At 38.3% G+C, this 18,406-nt stretch overlaps 1 protein-coding gene across 3 annotated transcripts in view; it reads right to left on the bottom strand.

Annotated features, from left to right (window-relative positions):
* Window positions 1-18,406, bottom strand: part of CDH2 (cadherin 2) — a 214,773-nt gene that overhangs the window by 30,003 nt on the left and 166,364 nt on the right. For 2 of the 3 annotated variants that reach the window (XM_055323451.1, XM_055323453.1), the window contains exons 8-14: window positions 14,198-14,335; window positions 13,345-13,530; window positions 10,613-10,866; window positions 9,000-9,142; window positions 5,388-5,621; window positions 4,858-5,091; window positions 2,777-2,916 (exon numbers count right to left, since the gene is read on the bottom strand). In XM_055323451.1, coding sequence (XP_055179426.1) covers window positions 2,777-2,916; window positions 4,858-5,091; window positions 5,388-5,621; window positions 9,000-9,142; window positions 10,613-10,866; window positions 13,345-13,530; window positions 14,198-14,335 — 1,329 coding nt within the window. Of the gene's footprint in view, window positions 1-797; window positions 1,238-2,776; window positions 2,917-4,857; window positions 5,092-5,387; window positions 5,622-8,999; window positions 9,143-10,612; window positions 10,867-13,344; window positions 13,531-14,197; window positions 14,336-18,406 lie in introns of those variants that run through there. The other variant, XM_055323454.1, reaches the window with a different exon arrangement.

Below are 18,406 nucleotides of genomic sequence, written 5' to 3'. Positions count from 1 at the left end.
TGGACAGAGGCTTTTAATTTAGATGAACATGGCATCACAGAACCAAGAGGCTAGCTACCAAAAGATAAAATAGGAAAATCAGTACTAAATAAAGAAATCAGACACAGAGAACAATATAGAGAAAGTTTCAGAAAAATCTTTGGACTATTGGGGAAGTTTCCAATAGGAAACAAAACATTCCTATCTAAAAACTTACCTGGGGCAAAGGAAACTTCAGAGCTCAGTAAAAGAAGAGGATGAACATTTATAACGACGATTTTAATAAATCTTAGAGTAGTAAGTAAGTTTGACTTATTTGATCTCAAGAACCAATCTAAGTGGATAAAGTCCATAAAGGAAGTCAGTCTTTCCTAAAATAGCTACAACAATAGAATCTCATTAAACACTTTCTCAAAGAGATTGGTGGGAAGAAGGGAGAAAGATAGATCAGGTGACTCTAAGTGCCCTCTAAGTGTCAGACTCCCAGATATTGAGAATGATCTTGGTTCTTGCCCCTGGGGCTCCAATTCTAGCAGCATCCAGTTATGACTTTTGGCCTTCAGTTATTACCATTTTTACTGGAGCTTCATAGAATTGGGTTTAAATTTCTGCCTAGAAAATTATGCACAATGTCATGAAAAATAAAATACCAAAAGTAGAAGATTTATGAGATAATGTGATCAATATACGTTTGCTGATCTTGAACATAGCTCAGGAGAGTGAAAGGATAGATTAATTAAGGATTAAGCCAAACATGAATTTTAATATCCAAAGACATTTATAAGCAAGAAACCCTGGGGCATATTTATAGAGCCACTTTAATTAGTCACTATTCGAAGCAGCTTTACACATGAGTCAAGTTTTCAACATATTTTAATAAGCATCTCTTCTAAATGCGAGAGCTGAGGTACTATAAACCAAGCATGGAATCTGGAATCCGAAAAGGTGGACCTCAGTTCTGGCTCTGCCAGTTACAAGCTCTGAGAGCTAATCACTTAACTTGCTACAAATGGAAAATGGGAAAGTAATGAGTTGCCACAAAGATTAAACACAACAATGGACGCGAATGTGCTTTGTAAAACAAAAAGTGACATAGGGGTGCCTGGGTGGTGTAGTTGGTTGGGCTCCGACTTTTAGTTTCCGCTCTGATCTGATTGTAGGTTCATGAAATTGAGGCCCACAACTTGCTCAGCTCAGAGTCTGCTTTAGGTGCTCTCTCTCCTCTCTCTGTCTCTCTCCCCACTTGCAGTTGCCTGCTCTAAATAAATAAATAAATGTTAAAACAAACAAAAAAGCAAAACAAACCACCCCAAAAGTGATGTACTATTTCCTCAAATGAATAGAGAAAGGGAAAAGAAAATATATTCATGAAAATTTGTTTTTATTCAAGTAAACAGCCTCATCACTAATATCCACATATATACTTAAGACAGAGTACATCTAAATTTACTGATAATGATACAAGACCCAAGAATTCTGGCTTCTTTTTTTGACTATTGCCCCAAAGTTTGTATTTGTAAGTGGAAATAACATAATTACCAAAGTACCTAAAATACAGTCACCTGTCATGGAGACTTCTTCTAGATTACTTTAGTATCTTCCAGGTAATTACAAGAGGTACTATATCAGGATAGAATTAGTTTAGGCTGTGACGTCAGACAGATCTGGATTCAAACCCTGTGTCTACCACTTCCTACTTTATGAGAATCCAATCATCTTTAGCTCTGTTTTCCATCAAAAGGGGAGACAATCACAGTATAATATCACAGGTTTCGAAGATTTAAGAGATAATAGCATTTATTGCACTTAGCAATATCTACAATTTTCTCTTGAGGACATAAAGGTGTTCCACATAAGGAACATCTCTCATCCTTGAATATGTATGCAGCTCCTCATGTACATTGATACAGAAACTTATGTTATTTTATAGCCAGACAGGAACTTCGACACTAATGAGCCAGGCATCACAAAAGACTCCATGGATACAAAGACGAACTAGGTATTGTCTCTAATTTCGAATACTCCTCAAAGAACTTAACACTTGTGAAGGCAGATATTTGTTGGTTCTGCCTACTTCTGTAATCTTCAGTGATAAAATAGTGTATGAAATATTGAACTTGCTTGGTAAACGTTTGTAGAATGACTTATCTAGTGCTTTTCCTGTGTACATATGTGTGTGTGTGTGTATGTATAAATATATATATATATATATATAAATATATATATTTATATATATATATAAACCCCATCATAGAAACTAATTTTAGTTATATTTTAGATATCCAATGAAGAAAAACTCTGAAGAAAAATATTTTTATTAGCATTATTATTATTATTTTTTTAATTTTTATTTATTTATGATAGTCACACAGAGAGAGAGAGAGGCAGAGACACAGGCAGAGGGAGAAACAGGCTCCATGCACCGGGAGCCCGATGTGGGATTCGATCCCGGGTCTCCAGGATCGCGCCCTGGGTCAAAGGCAGGCGCCAAACCGCTGCGCCACCCAGGGATCCCTTTTATTAGCATTATTATAATGGAAGCTGGGTTTAAATACTAGCTCTTTGAAACAATGTTAGTGATTTTCTTACAAAATAAATACAATGACATTTGGCACTTTGAAAAAAAATCAAGAAATGTGCAGCACACCTAGGGAAGACTTCCCTCTAAATATTTGATAATGTGATAAACAGAAAACGTGAGACCATTTCCTTACTTACTGTGTGTATTAACATCTGTCCTACCACTTGGATTACATGATCACAAAATTTCACCTTAAAGGTTTAAAATATAGCTCACCTGGTCTTCTTCTCCTCCACCTTCTTCATCATATTTTAAAATATTATCTCTTACATCATCTTCTGGATCAATTAAAAGTTGCTTGGCCTGGCGTTCTTTATCTCGGCGTTTCATCCATACCACAAACATCAGAACCAGGACTGAGTAGAAAAAGAAAAAAAAAAAAACCATAGTGTCATAATTTTAAAAATATGACCTTTCCAATCACAGCTTTTAACACTAATAACATACTTATATAGGTCAAGAGCTTGTAAGGCACCTTCCAGTCTGTTAGCTCTTTCTGGCCTGCTGTGAAAAGATAAAAGACCAAGCTGGCCTGGAGCACTGGACATGGAGGCTGAAACCCTGGGTTCCAGAACCTGGTGCCCTGTGGACTCACTGGCTCAATGTCCATCTTCAATTTTATCATTTACCTCTGACTTTGGCTTATTGGAGGATGGGATACTCCTAATATAATGGTCTGTAAATTCTAAGCCAACAAACATAGTAAGTCAATTGTTACTTGTTCTGTAACTGCTATCTGACTGAGGTGGGTCAGCCATCATGAGACTCTCCACATCAGAACAGTATTCCTCTACCCCAAGGTAGGTGTTTGCCAGGACGACTCGAGTAGTAAATTGGAATTGGACCAGCAATAGGGTCTTGAGGATTTTTGACTCCCAAAGGCTGGTGCCTTTGCACTATTCTGCATTCCCTCTCCTATTAAAATGCATGTTTCAGGTAAGAAGCCGACGGGATTCATTTGAGCATTGAAATAACATTAGGCTTTCATGCTATACACTTTTGTGCCAGGTCTGGCACCGTGAATTTTCCAGAGGGTTGATGTTAAAATCAGCATCAATTCATTTTCCTGCAAAATGCTGCAGTCACTTCTTCATGCCACAATCCATCATATCTAAGTCTTTCTTGATAAGGTTGGCATATATGCCACATTTTAGTTCGAATTGAAACATATCCCTAAGTGCACATCTAGGAGCGTGCATTCTCTCTAAAACCTGAGGATATCAGTTTACATCCTGAAGCAAGAGATTTAATGACTCCTATTTGAGCACATTTTTATTATTGGCCATAAAAGTAAATATCCTCCTTTTAAAGCCAGATACATGATCTCATTTGCTATTGTTCCAGGGCTAAATCTAGCAAGTGGATTATTAGTATAGCATGCAGGTTTCAAATTATAGTCAAAGTAGTCTCCACACAGGAAGTAAAAAATGCCCAGGCTTCTATAGTAATTGCTTAGAATAAAGGGACAGAATTCTAAATTACCAGAACACTTGTAAATGGAGAAAACATAAAAGAAATGGCCAACATTTTCAAGAAAGTGATTGGTGCATAGCAGGATCGCACAATAAACTAAGTCCTGCTGCTATTTAACAATAAAACACAGAGCTCAGGCAATTTATCCTTTTAACCTGCATGCTTAGAAGTGGCTCCTAAAGTACTTTCCAGTGGTTAATTTCTTGCATTCCATTGAACCAAAGATGGCAAAGTATCTGAAAAAGGAGCAATTTCTTAATCTAGACTTGCTCTAAAGACAGACAATTTATTGAGCTATGCAATCATTTCTATTATCAAACGTGCTGTATGAAGTTCAGTCTCTCACTATTTTACCTAGCCCTTCAGAAACAAATACCTTGATCCCTGCATGACTAGAGTTGGCTGCTGACTATGCTTTATATGAAGGCAAGCTAAGGAAAGCAATATACTTATTTTCCTAAATCATCAACTAAGTGCCATTACTCATACTCAAATCATAGGCTAAGCGCTCACACTTAGAACTGTCTAACATTTTCTATGAAAAGAGTCTGCTACAGCTCACCAAGCCATCAGCATCAGAAAACAGTAACGGGTCACGGGAGAGGTGCGCTGGCTGGGTTTGCTGCAAACAAAGCGCTCGGAACAGTGCTCGGGGATTTTTCTCGCTCTACAGTGGATATGACTGTCCCATATATGTTTGGCAAGAACACGCTCAGAGATGGAGGGGAGCTGTTCGACTATGTTAAAAGGCAACAGCAAAAAGTTACTTTGCTAAACGTCCTAGGATACAGAATTAAACTCCAAGAGTCAATGCGAATACTTACTGAGCAGGATGATGATGCACAGGAGGATGGCAATAATGGCACCTGTGCCAAGCCCTGCGCCCACAATTCTATCCACATCTGTGCAGTCCCCATTGGAGTCGCACTGGCAAACCTTCACACGAAGGATGGAAATATTTGATTTGGGGGGATTACCCGAATCTGTGATTATGATTGGAACTTCATAAATTCCAGCTTCAAGAAATTTTATCTTCAAATTAAGCTGAGCAAAATCGCCTATACCAAAAGGGAAAAAATACAGTAGATAGTTAATACATCATGCAATAAAAAAACACGCAACATCTTTCTAGATACATTTATGACTTCATGGTATATATCAAGGAGGACAACTGTGCTGCATTGTGAAGATTTTTTTTTTTTAGCTGTAAAAGCGTTTAATATCTTATTTAATTTTAAGTAGCTTTTAAAATATATTTAATGAGAAGATTATAAAGGACCTAAAATTAACTTTTCATATCAGGCTTCAAAACCTCGCAGCTGCACATATAGCCAAATAATTAACCTGTTCTTACCATTAAGCCGAGTGATGGTCCAATTTCTCTTAATAGTCACTGGAGACAAAGGAAGATCAAAAGCAAATGGTCCAGCATTTGGATCGATGTCATAATCAAGTGCTGTGATGTTAATTGAATTGGGGTCTGGAGTTTCACAAGTCTCTGCCTCTTGAGGTAACACTTGAGGGGCATTGTCATTAATATCAAGTAAATAGATCTGCAGCGTTCCTGTTCCACTCATAGGGGGGATTCCTTAAAAGGAGACAAATCAGAAGCCAATGCTGAACAATTCTTTCCCACAACTCTCAATTATGGTGGAATTCTCAAAGCTTCTAGCCTGCTTGCCCTTATCATTGCATAACCTTGGAAAAAATCTGGTCGCCATAGCATCTGGCAGACTTTCTCCAACAAGGCCGCTTCTTGTTTCCTTTTCTAAGATGACCCTGAGCCGCTGCTGTGGGTGTGCCCACCTGAGCTCTGTGATAATACCTGTCCCTACAGAGTGTGATTCTGCACCTTCCCTGCCCTTGCTGCCCATGACTCGGGGCCTTGTGCATACCACGCTCCTCTAGCCACTGTGGGGAATACAAGAGAAGCAGAACATAGGACTCATGACCTTGTGCACTCTACTCTTTTGATGGAGAACCAAGACGTATGCATGAAAGAGCGTGAGTATGCTTTTCAAGTTCAAACACAGCTATGAAACATTCAACCAGTCTACAGACAGGTAACACAGACCCACAGACTTCATCTTGGGAAGGAATTCCATGCAGAAGAGAAATAGGATTTATTGATCAACCAACTACTTGCCTGACCAAGAATTAGGTTGCTCTATATACATTATTTCACTGTAATCTTACAGACGTAGATTTAAACAGATGAGGAACCTAAGGCTCTGTTCGTGGTCACAAACTCTTCTAAGTGGTGGAGTTGCTACTAACAATGGGTCTGTCTGACCCCAAACCCATTCTCATTCCACCCTAAAAATGGTCTGTACTGGAATGCCTGGGTGGCTCAGTGGTTGAGCGTCTGCCTTCAGCTCAGGGCGTAATCCTGGGGTCCGGGGATCCAGTCCTGCATCAGGCTCCCCGCAGGGAGCCTGCTTCTCCCTCTGCCTATGTCTCTGCTTCTCTCTCTGTCTCTCTCATGAATAAATGGGTAAAATCTTTAAAAAAATCACTCTCTACTACTTTTTATGATAATTTGATCTGGTAATTTGGCCTCTGCTATATTATATATTTTTTTCATATTGTATTATTATATGCATATAATGACAGTTATTTTATTTAATGATATAATAGACATTATATAAATAGAATAAGATAGAAATATAAAAAATGTTAAAATAATAAATCTGAGAACCAGAGGTTTAAGTGACCTGCCCAATAACATGCAACTAGGAACATGCACACATATACCTGCTGGAGAGGAGACAAAGAGAAATCTCTCTGGATCTGTCTGAGGAACACAGACAATTCTGAGAGCATGGAGAATAAAAGACGGGGGGTGAGATGGCTGCGAACAATGTTCTAAAAATGAGTATAGCACCAAGAGCTCTGTGATACTCCATAGTCTGAAGAACTTTCACACTCATTATCACATGTAATATTATTTGACTGTCATAACAACTTTAAAGAATAGGTAAGCCACAAAAACAACTTATCAATAATGAAACAAAGGCACAGAGAATATAAGAGCTTGCCCCACCGTTAAAGAGCAGAATGGGGGCTCCGCATCCAGCCCTGATTTAAAGTCAAGTGCATTTGCAAAGCATCACGGCTATACAAATGTAACCACTCACTTCTCTCTCATCTCAAACACCTTTTCAATTAGGAAAAAATACACCTTGGTGAATGACAAATCTGGTTGTAACTCACAACCAACATTCATACGTATGATTTTATAGCCCTTTAAATCTCAACCTAATGGTGCAAGATATATTGCTTTAAGTTCCACCATAGAGGAAAGCTACCACTTACACGCAGCGAGAATATAATACAGACACTAATGCTGTGCTTTGATGTGCAATGGCAGACGCTGCCCCTACTATGATTCTACTCTAAATATTTGAACAGTAGGTCTGACATTAGAAAGGATAAAAAATATTGCTTTGATCCAGTCATCATGTAGACTTATGATAGGTAGTTTTCTCACTGCTTCTTCTTAGGTAGGATTCAGAAAGGTCCACTGAAACTGTTCTTATCAAAAATGTCAACAGGCAAAACTTTTCAAACTGCTCATCTTGAGCACCACTTTGTAGCCTGCTAGTTTTATTAGATGCTAACGTTGATAGTCTAGCACTAAATGATGTTCAAATTGGTTGTGATTCAGATTTAAAACTATCAACACATAACAAATATTTATTTGAGTGTTAATGTCAGGCACCATTTTAAAATCTTCTTGTGTACCAGCCACTTTGTCTTGCCCAGTGCTCTATGAGTTAGGTACTGCTGCCATTTTCCCTATTTTTTTTTAAAGATTTTATTTATTTATGATAGATAGAGAAAGAGAGAGAGAGAGGCAGAGACACAGGCAGAGGGAGAAGCAGGCCTCATGCCGGAAGCCTGATGCGGGACTTGATCCCGGGACTCCAGGATCATGCCCTGGGCCAAAGGCAGGCGCCAAACCGCTGAGCCACCCAGGGATCCCCCATTTTCCCTATTTAAGAGAAGAAGGAAACAGGCATATTGAAAATCTCATTGCCAATCCCACAGTTAGAAAGCAGAAGAGCTGGAGTCCGGATCCAGGTGGTCAGGCACACCTTTAGACCTTGTACTCTTTAAATGCATGTCATACTGAGGGCTGACAAAGCAAAACAAATCCATAACTAGGTTTACAGAAGTCATTTTTGTCTTATAACTAAAAAGAAGAAGGATGAGGAGGAGGAAAAGGAGGAGGAGGAGGAGGAAGAGGAGAAGGAGGAGGAGGAGAAAAGAAGAAGAAAGAAGAAGAAGAAGAAGAAGAAGAAGAAGAAGAAGAAGAAGAAGAAGAAGAAGAAAGAAGAAGAAGAAAGAAGAAGATGATGACGACAACAGCTATCTATTAATCTCAATCATTTAGAATCCTGAAGAGGCCCAGAAAAGAAAAAAAAGCTGCTAGACTCTATGTGCTCAAACTAACACACAAAAGCTTGTGTACTCACTTATCTCAGTTTATGATGAAATTAGGAGTTTCCAATCCATGGCAGACTAGAGGCAGAGAATTACTAAGAGAAAAAAATGCTAGAGACAGAACAACTGATGTCAGCAAATAGACTGGTCATAGGAAATATAAAAAGATCACCTCAAAAACCAGTGTCTGGGCCACGGAGGCACAAGGCTAGACTCATCTTGCAGTAATGAGCTGTCAATGTGCAGGAGAGCAGAAGAACTATAGAGGTTTGTTGTCACAACAGGAGGCTATCATGGAGGTTGTATGGACATTGGGAACATTCATTACAGAAGACAGGGAATATGTGAGAACACCAGTGGAAATGGAAAATAGACATATGGGCCTTAGCTTAATAAAGGTCAGTTTTCTAGACAATTGAGTTTGGGAGAAAACCTCACTTCCCGATGATGCATTCGTGTTCAGGCTCTACTCTCTTTAATGACATACACGGTAATACAATGACCATATTTGATTACGTACCATTGTCAGAAGCAAGGAAAGTAGCATTATATATGTTGTTTTTCACATTTGGTGATTCTCTGTCCAAAACGGCAATTGTTGTTATTTGCCCGTTCACAGGATCTATTTTTAGCCAATTGGCAGGATCAGATAACTTTGTGTATCTACAAAATGAAAGCATTAGTAAGTTTAAATTTTTTGATATACTTAAAAATAAAGCATATTTTATAGGTTTAATTCCAAATGTCACCACCAGCTCACTAATTTGTGTTTTTTGTAGATGATGGTTGAAAATACCGAATAAACACAGAGAAGTATTTCTATGGCAGTTGTGGTGTGTTTTTGTTTTGTTTTGTTTTGGCAACGGTGGTTTAGAGAGGCACATAAAGGTTGCATATGAGCAGGCATTCAGGGAACATCAAATAGGAGTGTGAGGGGAAAGACTGGGCGCCCAGTCTCCCTGCTGTAGATTATTGACAGATACCTCTGCTTAAGTTCTTGCCTAGTTGAGTGGATAGCAATAATGTCGATAAAATAGTTCAACTATTCCTTCTCACTAAATGGTAGCCCTAATGTATAAGACTTAAGTGACATTATAAACAGAAGTTGAATCTTTTTTTTTTTTTTATCATGGAACACACTCAAAACAACCAACTTATCATGGTGGAGATGAGAACATAATGAGGAGATCCCTATATACCTATTCCTACCACAACCTCCCACACTGGGCCAAACCTCAGAACTACACTCTCCAAAGAAAGTCCCACCATCCATATAAAGTATATTTGGATGCAACAGTAGGTTTACCAGTTTCAACTCCTTTTTATTCTGGATGGACGGTAAGCTTTTCAAGCTCAGATAACCAATATACAGATTGGAAAAAATATCCTATGTTTTGAAAGGAAAAAGGTTGTAGGAGTTCAATATGCCTATTAATTAGATATTTATCTATCTTGATATCAAGGTAGAGAGAAATGCATAAGATATGCAATTATGTGTTAGCAGCAGTTCTGAAAGAAGTTAAATAAAATATGAGCTAATTTAAAAAATTATCATCACTAGCAATGGATAATAGTCATATGGGGTATGCTCTGCCAACGGTCTACTCCCTCATCAGGAAGGATAAATTAGATTTTCCTGAGGTTGGAAATCTTTACAGATATGTTTTATAAGTCCTATAACTACCATGCAGGTAAAAGGCAAAAATAATTAGCTCTTATATCTTGTTTTCGGCATGAGTTTTCTTTTTTTTCCTGATGTGTGGAGAAGAGATCAATGTTACTGCTTCTGAGAGTCCCCTATTTACTCGAAGTGAAAACTTTTGCAATGTTTGGTATCATAGCACTGGCTAAATTATTATGAAATATAAAAAGATAAAAGGAGGCAGAAGAAAAAGAGGCAGGGAACATTTTTTTCTTTAAATAATACATGAGTGGGTCCATTCTTCTATTTCCTATCTAATATGCTCATTGATCTATTTACTGATAGGAAGCTTCATCAAGGAATTAAAAATAATTCTGTAATGAGTAGTTTCAGTTCCAGTTCAAATTTCTCATTCAAATGGTAAATACATTTTGTGCACAGCATAAAACATAGAGTATATTTTTTAAAATGCTACACATGGCATTTGATACCTAATATTTTGCTGCATATATCGATCTGGGTCCTGAGCAGTGAACGTTGTCAACATGGTCCCAGCATGAAGGCCTTCTTCTTGGCGAATGATCTTGGGATTTGGGGCAAAATAAGGGTTTTCATTCACATCAATGACTGTGACAGACACAGTTGCCGTTGACTGAGGAGGGTGCTGGATACCCTTGGCTAATGGCACTTGATTTTCAGCAGCAACAGTGAGGACAAACATCCTATTTGTTTCAAAGTCAATTGGCTGGGGAAAAAAAAAGGAAACCATATGTTTTGTAGGAAATAAGTATATTTGCATTCTGTAGTTTATTCTTCTTTTCAACTCTATTTCCAAAACATTAATTTTTCATTCACTACACCATAGGTTCCTCTCAAATGTCTTGGAAGCATGCATTAGCATGGTCAATGATTGAAATATTTATCACAATTGAGCCTGTTTGTGTAAGATATTTGTAAATCTTGTATTTCAAAGATTTAGGTTCACAAAATAATGTGTATTACTATTGCACTGATTGCATTCATTCAGCTACATCTAAAACTTGATTATTCTTAAAAACAGCATCGTTAACCAAAAATACTAAACAATCTGAGGTCAAGTGAGAACCTGAAAATGTCTAGATTATACTCTCAAACATTGGTATCAAGACCACTCCTCATGCAGAAGAACTTTGCACAAAGCTCCAACCTAAAAAATCCAATTTTTTCATAAAGCAAAAACTTAATTCTACTTAAAAGTATCATTCATAATTTGGAACACATTTTAATTACAGACTTATACACACACATTTATGAAAAATAAAAGCATTTGTAGGTGGAAGGGGCTTTTCTCTTGTTTTTGTTTTTCCCTTACAAATAGCAAACTAAAACTCTGGCTGTCTCCCAAAACAATTTTTTAAGTGTTCTACTGGTCTGTAAAAATCCCAAATCTGAGAACAACACTCTAGATAAAGGCAAAGCACAAATAACCCATAATGTAAATATTAACTTCCACAGTTCCATTGGCTCCTACTGTCAAGAGAAAAGTTATCAGGAGCAAGTGATCAGACTGGACTTTCATCTCACTCTTGATTTCCCCTGATCACCCTCTAGTGGAGGTGCAGATAGACATCACTGTGCCATAAGAATTTGCAAAACAGAGCTTGGAGAGCTCTCATGCCATCATAGGTGGTGTCAGATGGATTAAGAGTGAAGCTAATGAGAAAGCCACATTGTTAGCACGAACAGCATCCAATTTTCTACCCTAGACCACTGCCTCAAAACCTTCAAACACCTACTTTTTTTTTTTCTCTCACTCTAAAACCACCAATTCAACTTCCCCATCTCAATTACTTTAAACAGGACAGTATAAAAGCCAGAAAGATAGAATTCTTTGACTAATTTCATTAGCTACATGAAAAGTACATGACATAACATTTATTTATGCTAAGTGACATGGGCAATTCTGTCCTCAAATGCATGTATTCATCCCTCAGAATGATGCTAAGACCTAGGTATTATTATCCTCCCTACTTTCTGCAGGAGGAACCCGAGGCTCAGTGAGGTTCGGCAACTTGCCAAGTTCACACCACTACTGAAAGCAGAGCTGGGATTCGAACACAGATGGTCGGGGCCTGGGGTGTGCTTCTTGGTCACTTAGCATTTCGTATGGAGAAATATCCAGCACCCACCTCCTGGGGAAAATTCTCATTTTACTCACACAGATATAAAATTCTAGGCAGCTGACATCCCAGAGCACCTTTCTATGCATGGCCCCATTTGGGTTCACTTAGAAATCAACCGTGCTGGGATGGGAAGCAAGGAATCAAATGTCTTCACTGGGGGCTCGAAGGAAGGTATGTTCACATTAAGGCACTTTACAATGATGATAGCTATGTATTTCTTACACGGGAAGTCAAAATCCCCTTGCTTCCAGCACTCTGTGTTGCTTTTGTTTTGCTTTAAGACAATTAAAGATTAGAACTAATTTCCTAAAAGCTTGAATATAGCATTTAAAAAAAGGAGTATATATTCACAACATTTTCTTTTTTTTTTAAATATTTTATTTATTTATTCATAGAGACAGAGAGAGAGAGAGAGAGAGAGGCAGAGACACAGGTAGAGGAAGAAGCAGGCTCCATGCAGGGAGCCAGATGTGGGACTTGATCCCGGGACTCCAGGATCACACCTCGGGCTGCAGGCGGTGCTAAACCGCTGTGCCACCGGGGCTGCCCTTCACAGCGTTTTCAAACTGTAGGCCCTCCTCGTCTTTACTCATTCCATTTTACTTTTGTGATATTTTCTGGTTTGTGCTCTGAGTCAATATTCAAAAGTACCTTGAGGAGTAGCAGGTGTGGGGCATCCTTCCTAAAAGCCATCAACTGGTGATCAATACTTCAGGATGTGCTATATCAACAACACATCTCACTACACTGCCAGTTAACACTGTGGAGGACAGTCTTGTCTTCAGAATGTTAAAATTGTCCAGAATGATTTAAACACAATCGTATTTCAGGGACAATGTGAGAATATCTACGTTAGTCTCAATCTAGCCTCAAAGTAAACTATAAAAAAAAACAAAAATAAAAGCAAAAGCATAAAACAAATATGACTCCTCAAAAATATAAAGATTTAAAGATGTTTGAAAGAAAAGAAACTCTTAAGATTCAAAAGTAAACTATGGGCTAGGGAGCATGATTAATGCAGAGTGCCTGTTGGAGAGATCGGAGGCCCAAGTGGCACTTACTTTGACTACGGTGACTAAGCCGTCATTGCTGTTCGGGTCCGTCTGAATGGCAAACCGCCCTGTAGGGTCCCCGCCGCTGATCCTGTACTCGGCATTCCAGGCCGGCGTGTGGGGCTGATCCTTGTCAGTCACAGTTAGATTAGCTACTATAACATCTACCCTGTTTTCAGGGACTTCGCCATAGAACTACAAGAAAAACAAACCTCAGTCAGAGGAGTGACGTGGATCGGAGAAGGACAGGGTGTCTTGAGGCCCACACAGCCCTGATTTTACTGCCCCATTAAATCTTTATTACCCACATTAAATGAGGAAATCAGTAATGCAGGTAATCACAGCATTTATGTTTAACTTTAAAAATACTATAACTTTTCTTAGCAGTCAAAATTTCTCCCAAATGATGTTACAGTTTCATTAATATTAAAATTAGTGTCCATTTGTGAGTATATGAGTGATTAATGTAGAGCTGGAGAAAAAGGACTCCTCTGAGGGAGAGAATTCTCCTCAAGAGAGAATATTTAAATGCTTCACAAAGTTGCATAAATCAGTCATGTAGTATCCATTCAATTTCATGCGCCTGAAAATATTTACAAATATTTTGTTTTAACAGCACAAAGTATTTTTAGGCCATTTCTTCCCGGTAGCATATTTTAACAACTTCATCAGTGGACTTGGAGACTAGGAGGAAACAAATTACTTAGGTGCCTCATTCAAAAATGAGGAAACCTCTGAGCGAGTAGCCAGTCTATAATTAGGTTAAGCAAGTTCCACCTCTATTTAATGCATTTATTATTCGACAAAACTTCTCAGTGATGGACCACAGACTGAAGTTCTGTGAGTGGCAGTCTGTACTTACTGTCATGGCAGTAAACTCTGGAGGATTGTCATTGACGTCTGTCACCGTGATGACAGCCGTAGCAGTGTTTGAAAGGCCGTATGTAGGATTGCCTTCCATGTCTGTAGCTTGGATTATTAATGTATACTGTTGCACTTTCTAAAAAGACAAAAAGATAATGCCTTAGATGAAACCAATTCTTCAAGAAGACACAGCAGTTGTTTTGTAAATAGCTGTTTATTACACATAGGAAGCAGGGCATCTTTCATTCCGATTAACATTCTTGAAATTTCCCAAGTGAAGCTGACTTTAACTTGAGAAGCACAGTTCTGGTTCCTGTCTAGGGAGATACGACTGTATATTTTCACCTCTACTTTCGGGAAAGATCGCATTTGCACATGTGTGAAATCCACAGAGAAGCTGAAACTTCCATCTGGTTTCAACCTTCTCCCTTCACCTGAACTTCACAACATTGTGATCAAGTATTCGAGTCACTCGGTTTGTGTTTACTTTCTCATATGTTAGTTTCTACCCAGTTTAGAGAATATTAAAGACAATGAAAAATCCTGATAGAGTGTGTGTGTGTATATATATATTTTTTTTCATATACATTATTTTACAGAGTATACTTTCTTCTAATATATTCTCATATATGGTCTCTCCATTATAACAGGGTTGATAGAGTATTTTCTCCTACTTCCCATTAGTACATACCATTCACAACTATATAGGAGAGATATATTCTTAAATTAAGTTAAAGCCTAATTAAAGGATTTATGTTTATGTCCTCAGTCATAACTAAGGAACACAGTGGTACTTAATAGTTGCATACTCAACAGATTGCCACTTTAGCCTAACACTCATTATGCCCACATACCTATGAGGGACATAGCGACATCTGCATGTAGACAGTTATTACCAAATAGGTACCACTGCTTTTAAATTGCAAATTGAAGTTCTTAAAAAATTTTATTTGAGAAAGGGGGGGCAGAAGGGGAGGGAGAGGAAGAGGGAGAGGATCTCAAGCAGACTGAGCCAAGCATGGAGCTTGATGCAGGGGCTTGATCTCGTGATCCTGAGATCACGATCTGAGCCAAAACCAAGAGTCGAACACCCAACGGACTGAGACACTTAGGGACCCCATTCAAATTGAATTTTTAAAAGGGGAGCCAAATTAAGTTGCACTGTATCTAAGAGAGTATCTTGAGACTGTCTGCAAAGTCTATAGCACTTGCTGACAAATACACTTTATATGAGGATAACCTAACCAAAATGATTTTCTAAAGTCATTTGAAATCTCTGTGGAAATTGGCACAGATAAAAAATATAGATCTTCTTTATAAATGTTAAAACATTCTGAACAACAAAACTCACTTCTTCATACAAAAATAAACTGTCACCGCAAGGTACAGTTTTCCCTGATTCTGAATATAGCTAACATTATGAATGGCCATTCTGAAGGGATTTCTGGAGCTTGGCTAGAACAGACACAAACTGTAGCTTTTGATTTAGTTGTTAGTGGGAAGGGCAAGGGAGAAGAAACGGGTAGGAGAAAAGCCAAACCCACACATTTGATTTTAAGTCTCTGTCCACCCAAATGCCAAACTCAAGCAATTATTTATTTATCTGTCTTCCTAAAAAAGAAAGTATCACACCTATTAGAGTTTAAAAAAAAAAGAAAGAAAGGGAATAGTGCTATCGAGCCATTTAAATATTTCTTAACCCATAACACCTCACTATAATGCTTACGTAGGCTAAAATATTTCTCAATGATTTCCTTTCCCAATCAAGTGTCATTTCAGCTTAATGTTCTCATGGTTAGTGAGAGAATTTTGTAGGGCACTCAGTTCAGCTTCCCAGCTGAAAATCATGAAAATAAAATTTTGTTATGACTTTGAAATGCCATTTCTGTTAGCTATTTGCAGAAGCAGATGAATATTTTCAAAATAAAGGAAGAGGGTTTTTTGTTGTTATTGTTAAGAAAGATAAACTCACACAGATATTGTATGGAAATATAACTCTTTGTTAATGTCTGCTTTTTAAATTATAATGTCTACTTTAAAATTATAGAAGCATAATATATACAATTTTCCACTGAGCTGAAATCTTGGGATCAGTAGCTAATATGTGAAATTTCCTACTGCTTCGAGTTAGTCTTAGAATCTTTAGGTTACAAAAGAACACTGTTATTTCTAAAATATAATGTCTCTTCAAATTAAAAAAAACAATGCCGACCTGGTAAATAATATAATCTCCACTTTCAAATGCTTGGTTGGTAAAATGTTCTTACATTTAGTAAGGAAGACATGCCAGCCTGTCTTAGACAACCAAACTATTTAGGGCTTCTTGCCTAATTTAGTCCCTGGGCATCTGGTTCTGAATGACTGACATTTAGATTCCATAGGAATTTGACTTCCCATCCTTAGTTGCATATCTGATCAAGAGGACTTTGCTTAAAAAAAAATGTTTTCTTCCTATTCTAGGTGGGTAAAATCTCAACTCTTCTGTTTGTTACCAATCCTTCCTTCCTTGTGACTCGCTACGTATCATCTTTCACCCACTTAACCCTACACCTTGAGCTTTTTGTATTTACTTTCAAATGCCTTTTGTGATCCTACACCACTGTATTTCATATTTCCCTCATGCTAGAATGCTGGTTCTCAACTGAGGTAATTTTGCAACCCCCACCCCCACCCCACCCCACCACCCGACTTCTGGCCATTCTGGGGACATTTTTGGTTGTCCCAATTGGGGGTTGCTACTGACATCTAACAGATGGTCATAGAGGTCAGAGTGGCTGCTAAATCCCTATGATACACAAGACATGCCCTCACAAAAAGATTTAACCAAGGTTGAGAAACTCAGCTCCAAGATCCTTTCCTTCATCCTGAGGCTAGCAAACATGTAACTGTAAAACCGCCTCAGAGATGACTTCGGAGATGATTTCCTTTCCTGGAGCAGAGCTGCTGGATGGTACAGGATACACCTCTACTACTGTTTCTAGTTTATACGGCTGTTTTCAATCCATAGGTCTGTCCTCCTGCTTATGTACACATGTACACATGCCCCTCCTCAGGACCCTGTTTTGTCAATGTTTGTGCCACAAGTATATAGCCTAATGCCTGACAGGGAGGATACAAGTGATGAATGCTTTTGACTTGGTGGCTGGATGGGTTAAATGGATAAAAAATCCTGGGCCTTACCTTACATTATAAAAATCATTCCAGGTTTGGGAAAAACCATCTTATTTACCTGGTGGCTCTTATTTATTCATTGGATTGAACACTGGGAGTATAAACTACTAGCTCAATTTCCCAAACTACAGTGATTCATACACCATCTTCCCAATGCTGCCATATCCTCATATTTCTATACCATGACTCACTTAACATTTATCTTGACATTCACTCCCTTTTAAAAAACTTAATTCATTGTAAAAATGCCATAAATGGAAAACCAGCATCACCTGCCATAAATATAACTGTAAAAATAAACACAATATAATCCTTGTACTCTGGCAGTCTCTACTTGATGGAGCAGCATCTAAAGACTTGGGATCTCCAGTTTTCTCTAGAGGTTTCCTACATGTACCCATTAAAATCATCATACCTGTGCACCACCCTTTTGAAACACTGAACTACAGTGATATGAGTGAATGAAGAACTGAGAGCATTCAGTCATTCTCTCAGTTTGGCACACATTTAATGAATGTCTACTATATGTCAGGCGATGTAAGTATTTCCTTGGATAAAATAATGAATGACCCCAGAGATGGTCTTGATATCCTTAAGTGATGGAGGCAGATATTACTGGTTCACAGGAGCAATGTACAAAGCATCTGTAGTAAGAGTCAGAAGGAGTGATATGCAGGGACCTCAGTAGGAGGATCCAAACCAGTCCTGAAAGTCTGGAGGGAGGAATGAATGCAAGAGACATTTTGGAGGTAAAATGAGCGGAACTTGATAACTAAATTTATCACTGGATGGATGGCAGTGCATGGTAAAGGCAAGGAGACTGTCATCTTGGGAGACTGGGGAGGTGGCACTGGTCACATGAAATAGGAAACTGATCAGGAATCACGATTAAGGGAGATGATAGATTGCTTTTGGATGTATTGGGTTAGGAGATGGACAATTAAGCAGTAATGTCATGAGAATTTAGAAGATTAGTAGAGGTTTGTGACCCTGTTCAAATTCTTACATGCTGGGGATCCCTGGGTGGCGCAGCGGT

The sequence above is a fragment of the Nyctereutes procyonoides genome, unplaced genomic scaffold (assembly GCF_905146905.1).
Source record: "Nyctereutes procyonoides isolate TBG_1078 unplaced genomic scaffold, NYPRO_anot_genome, whole genome shotgun sequence".
NCBI lineage: Eukaryota > Metazoa > Chordata > Mammalia > Carnivora > Canidae > Nyctereutes > Nyctereutes procyonoides.
This window is presented reverse-complemented; position numbering and strand designations above follow the sequence as displayed.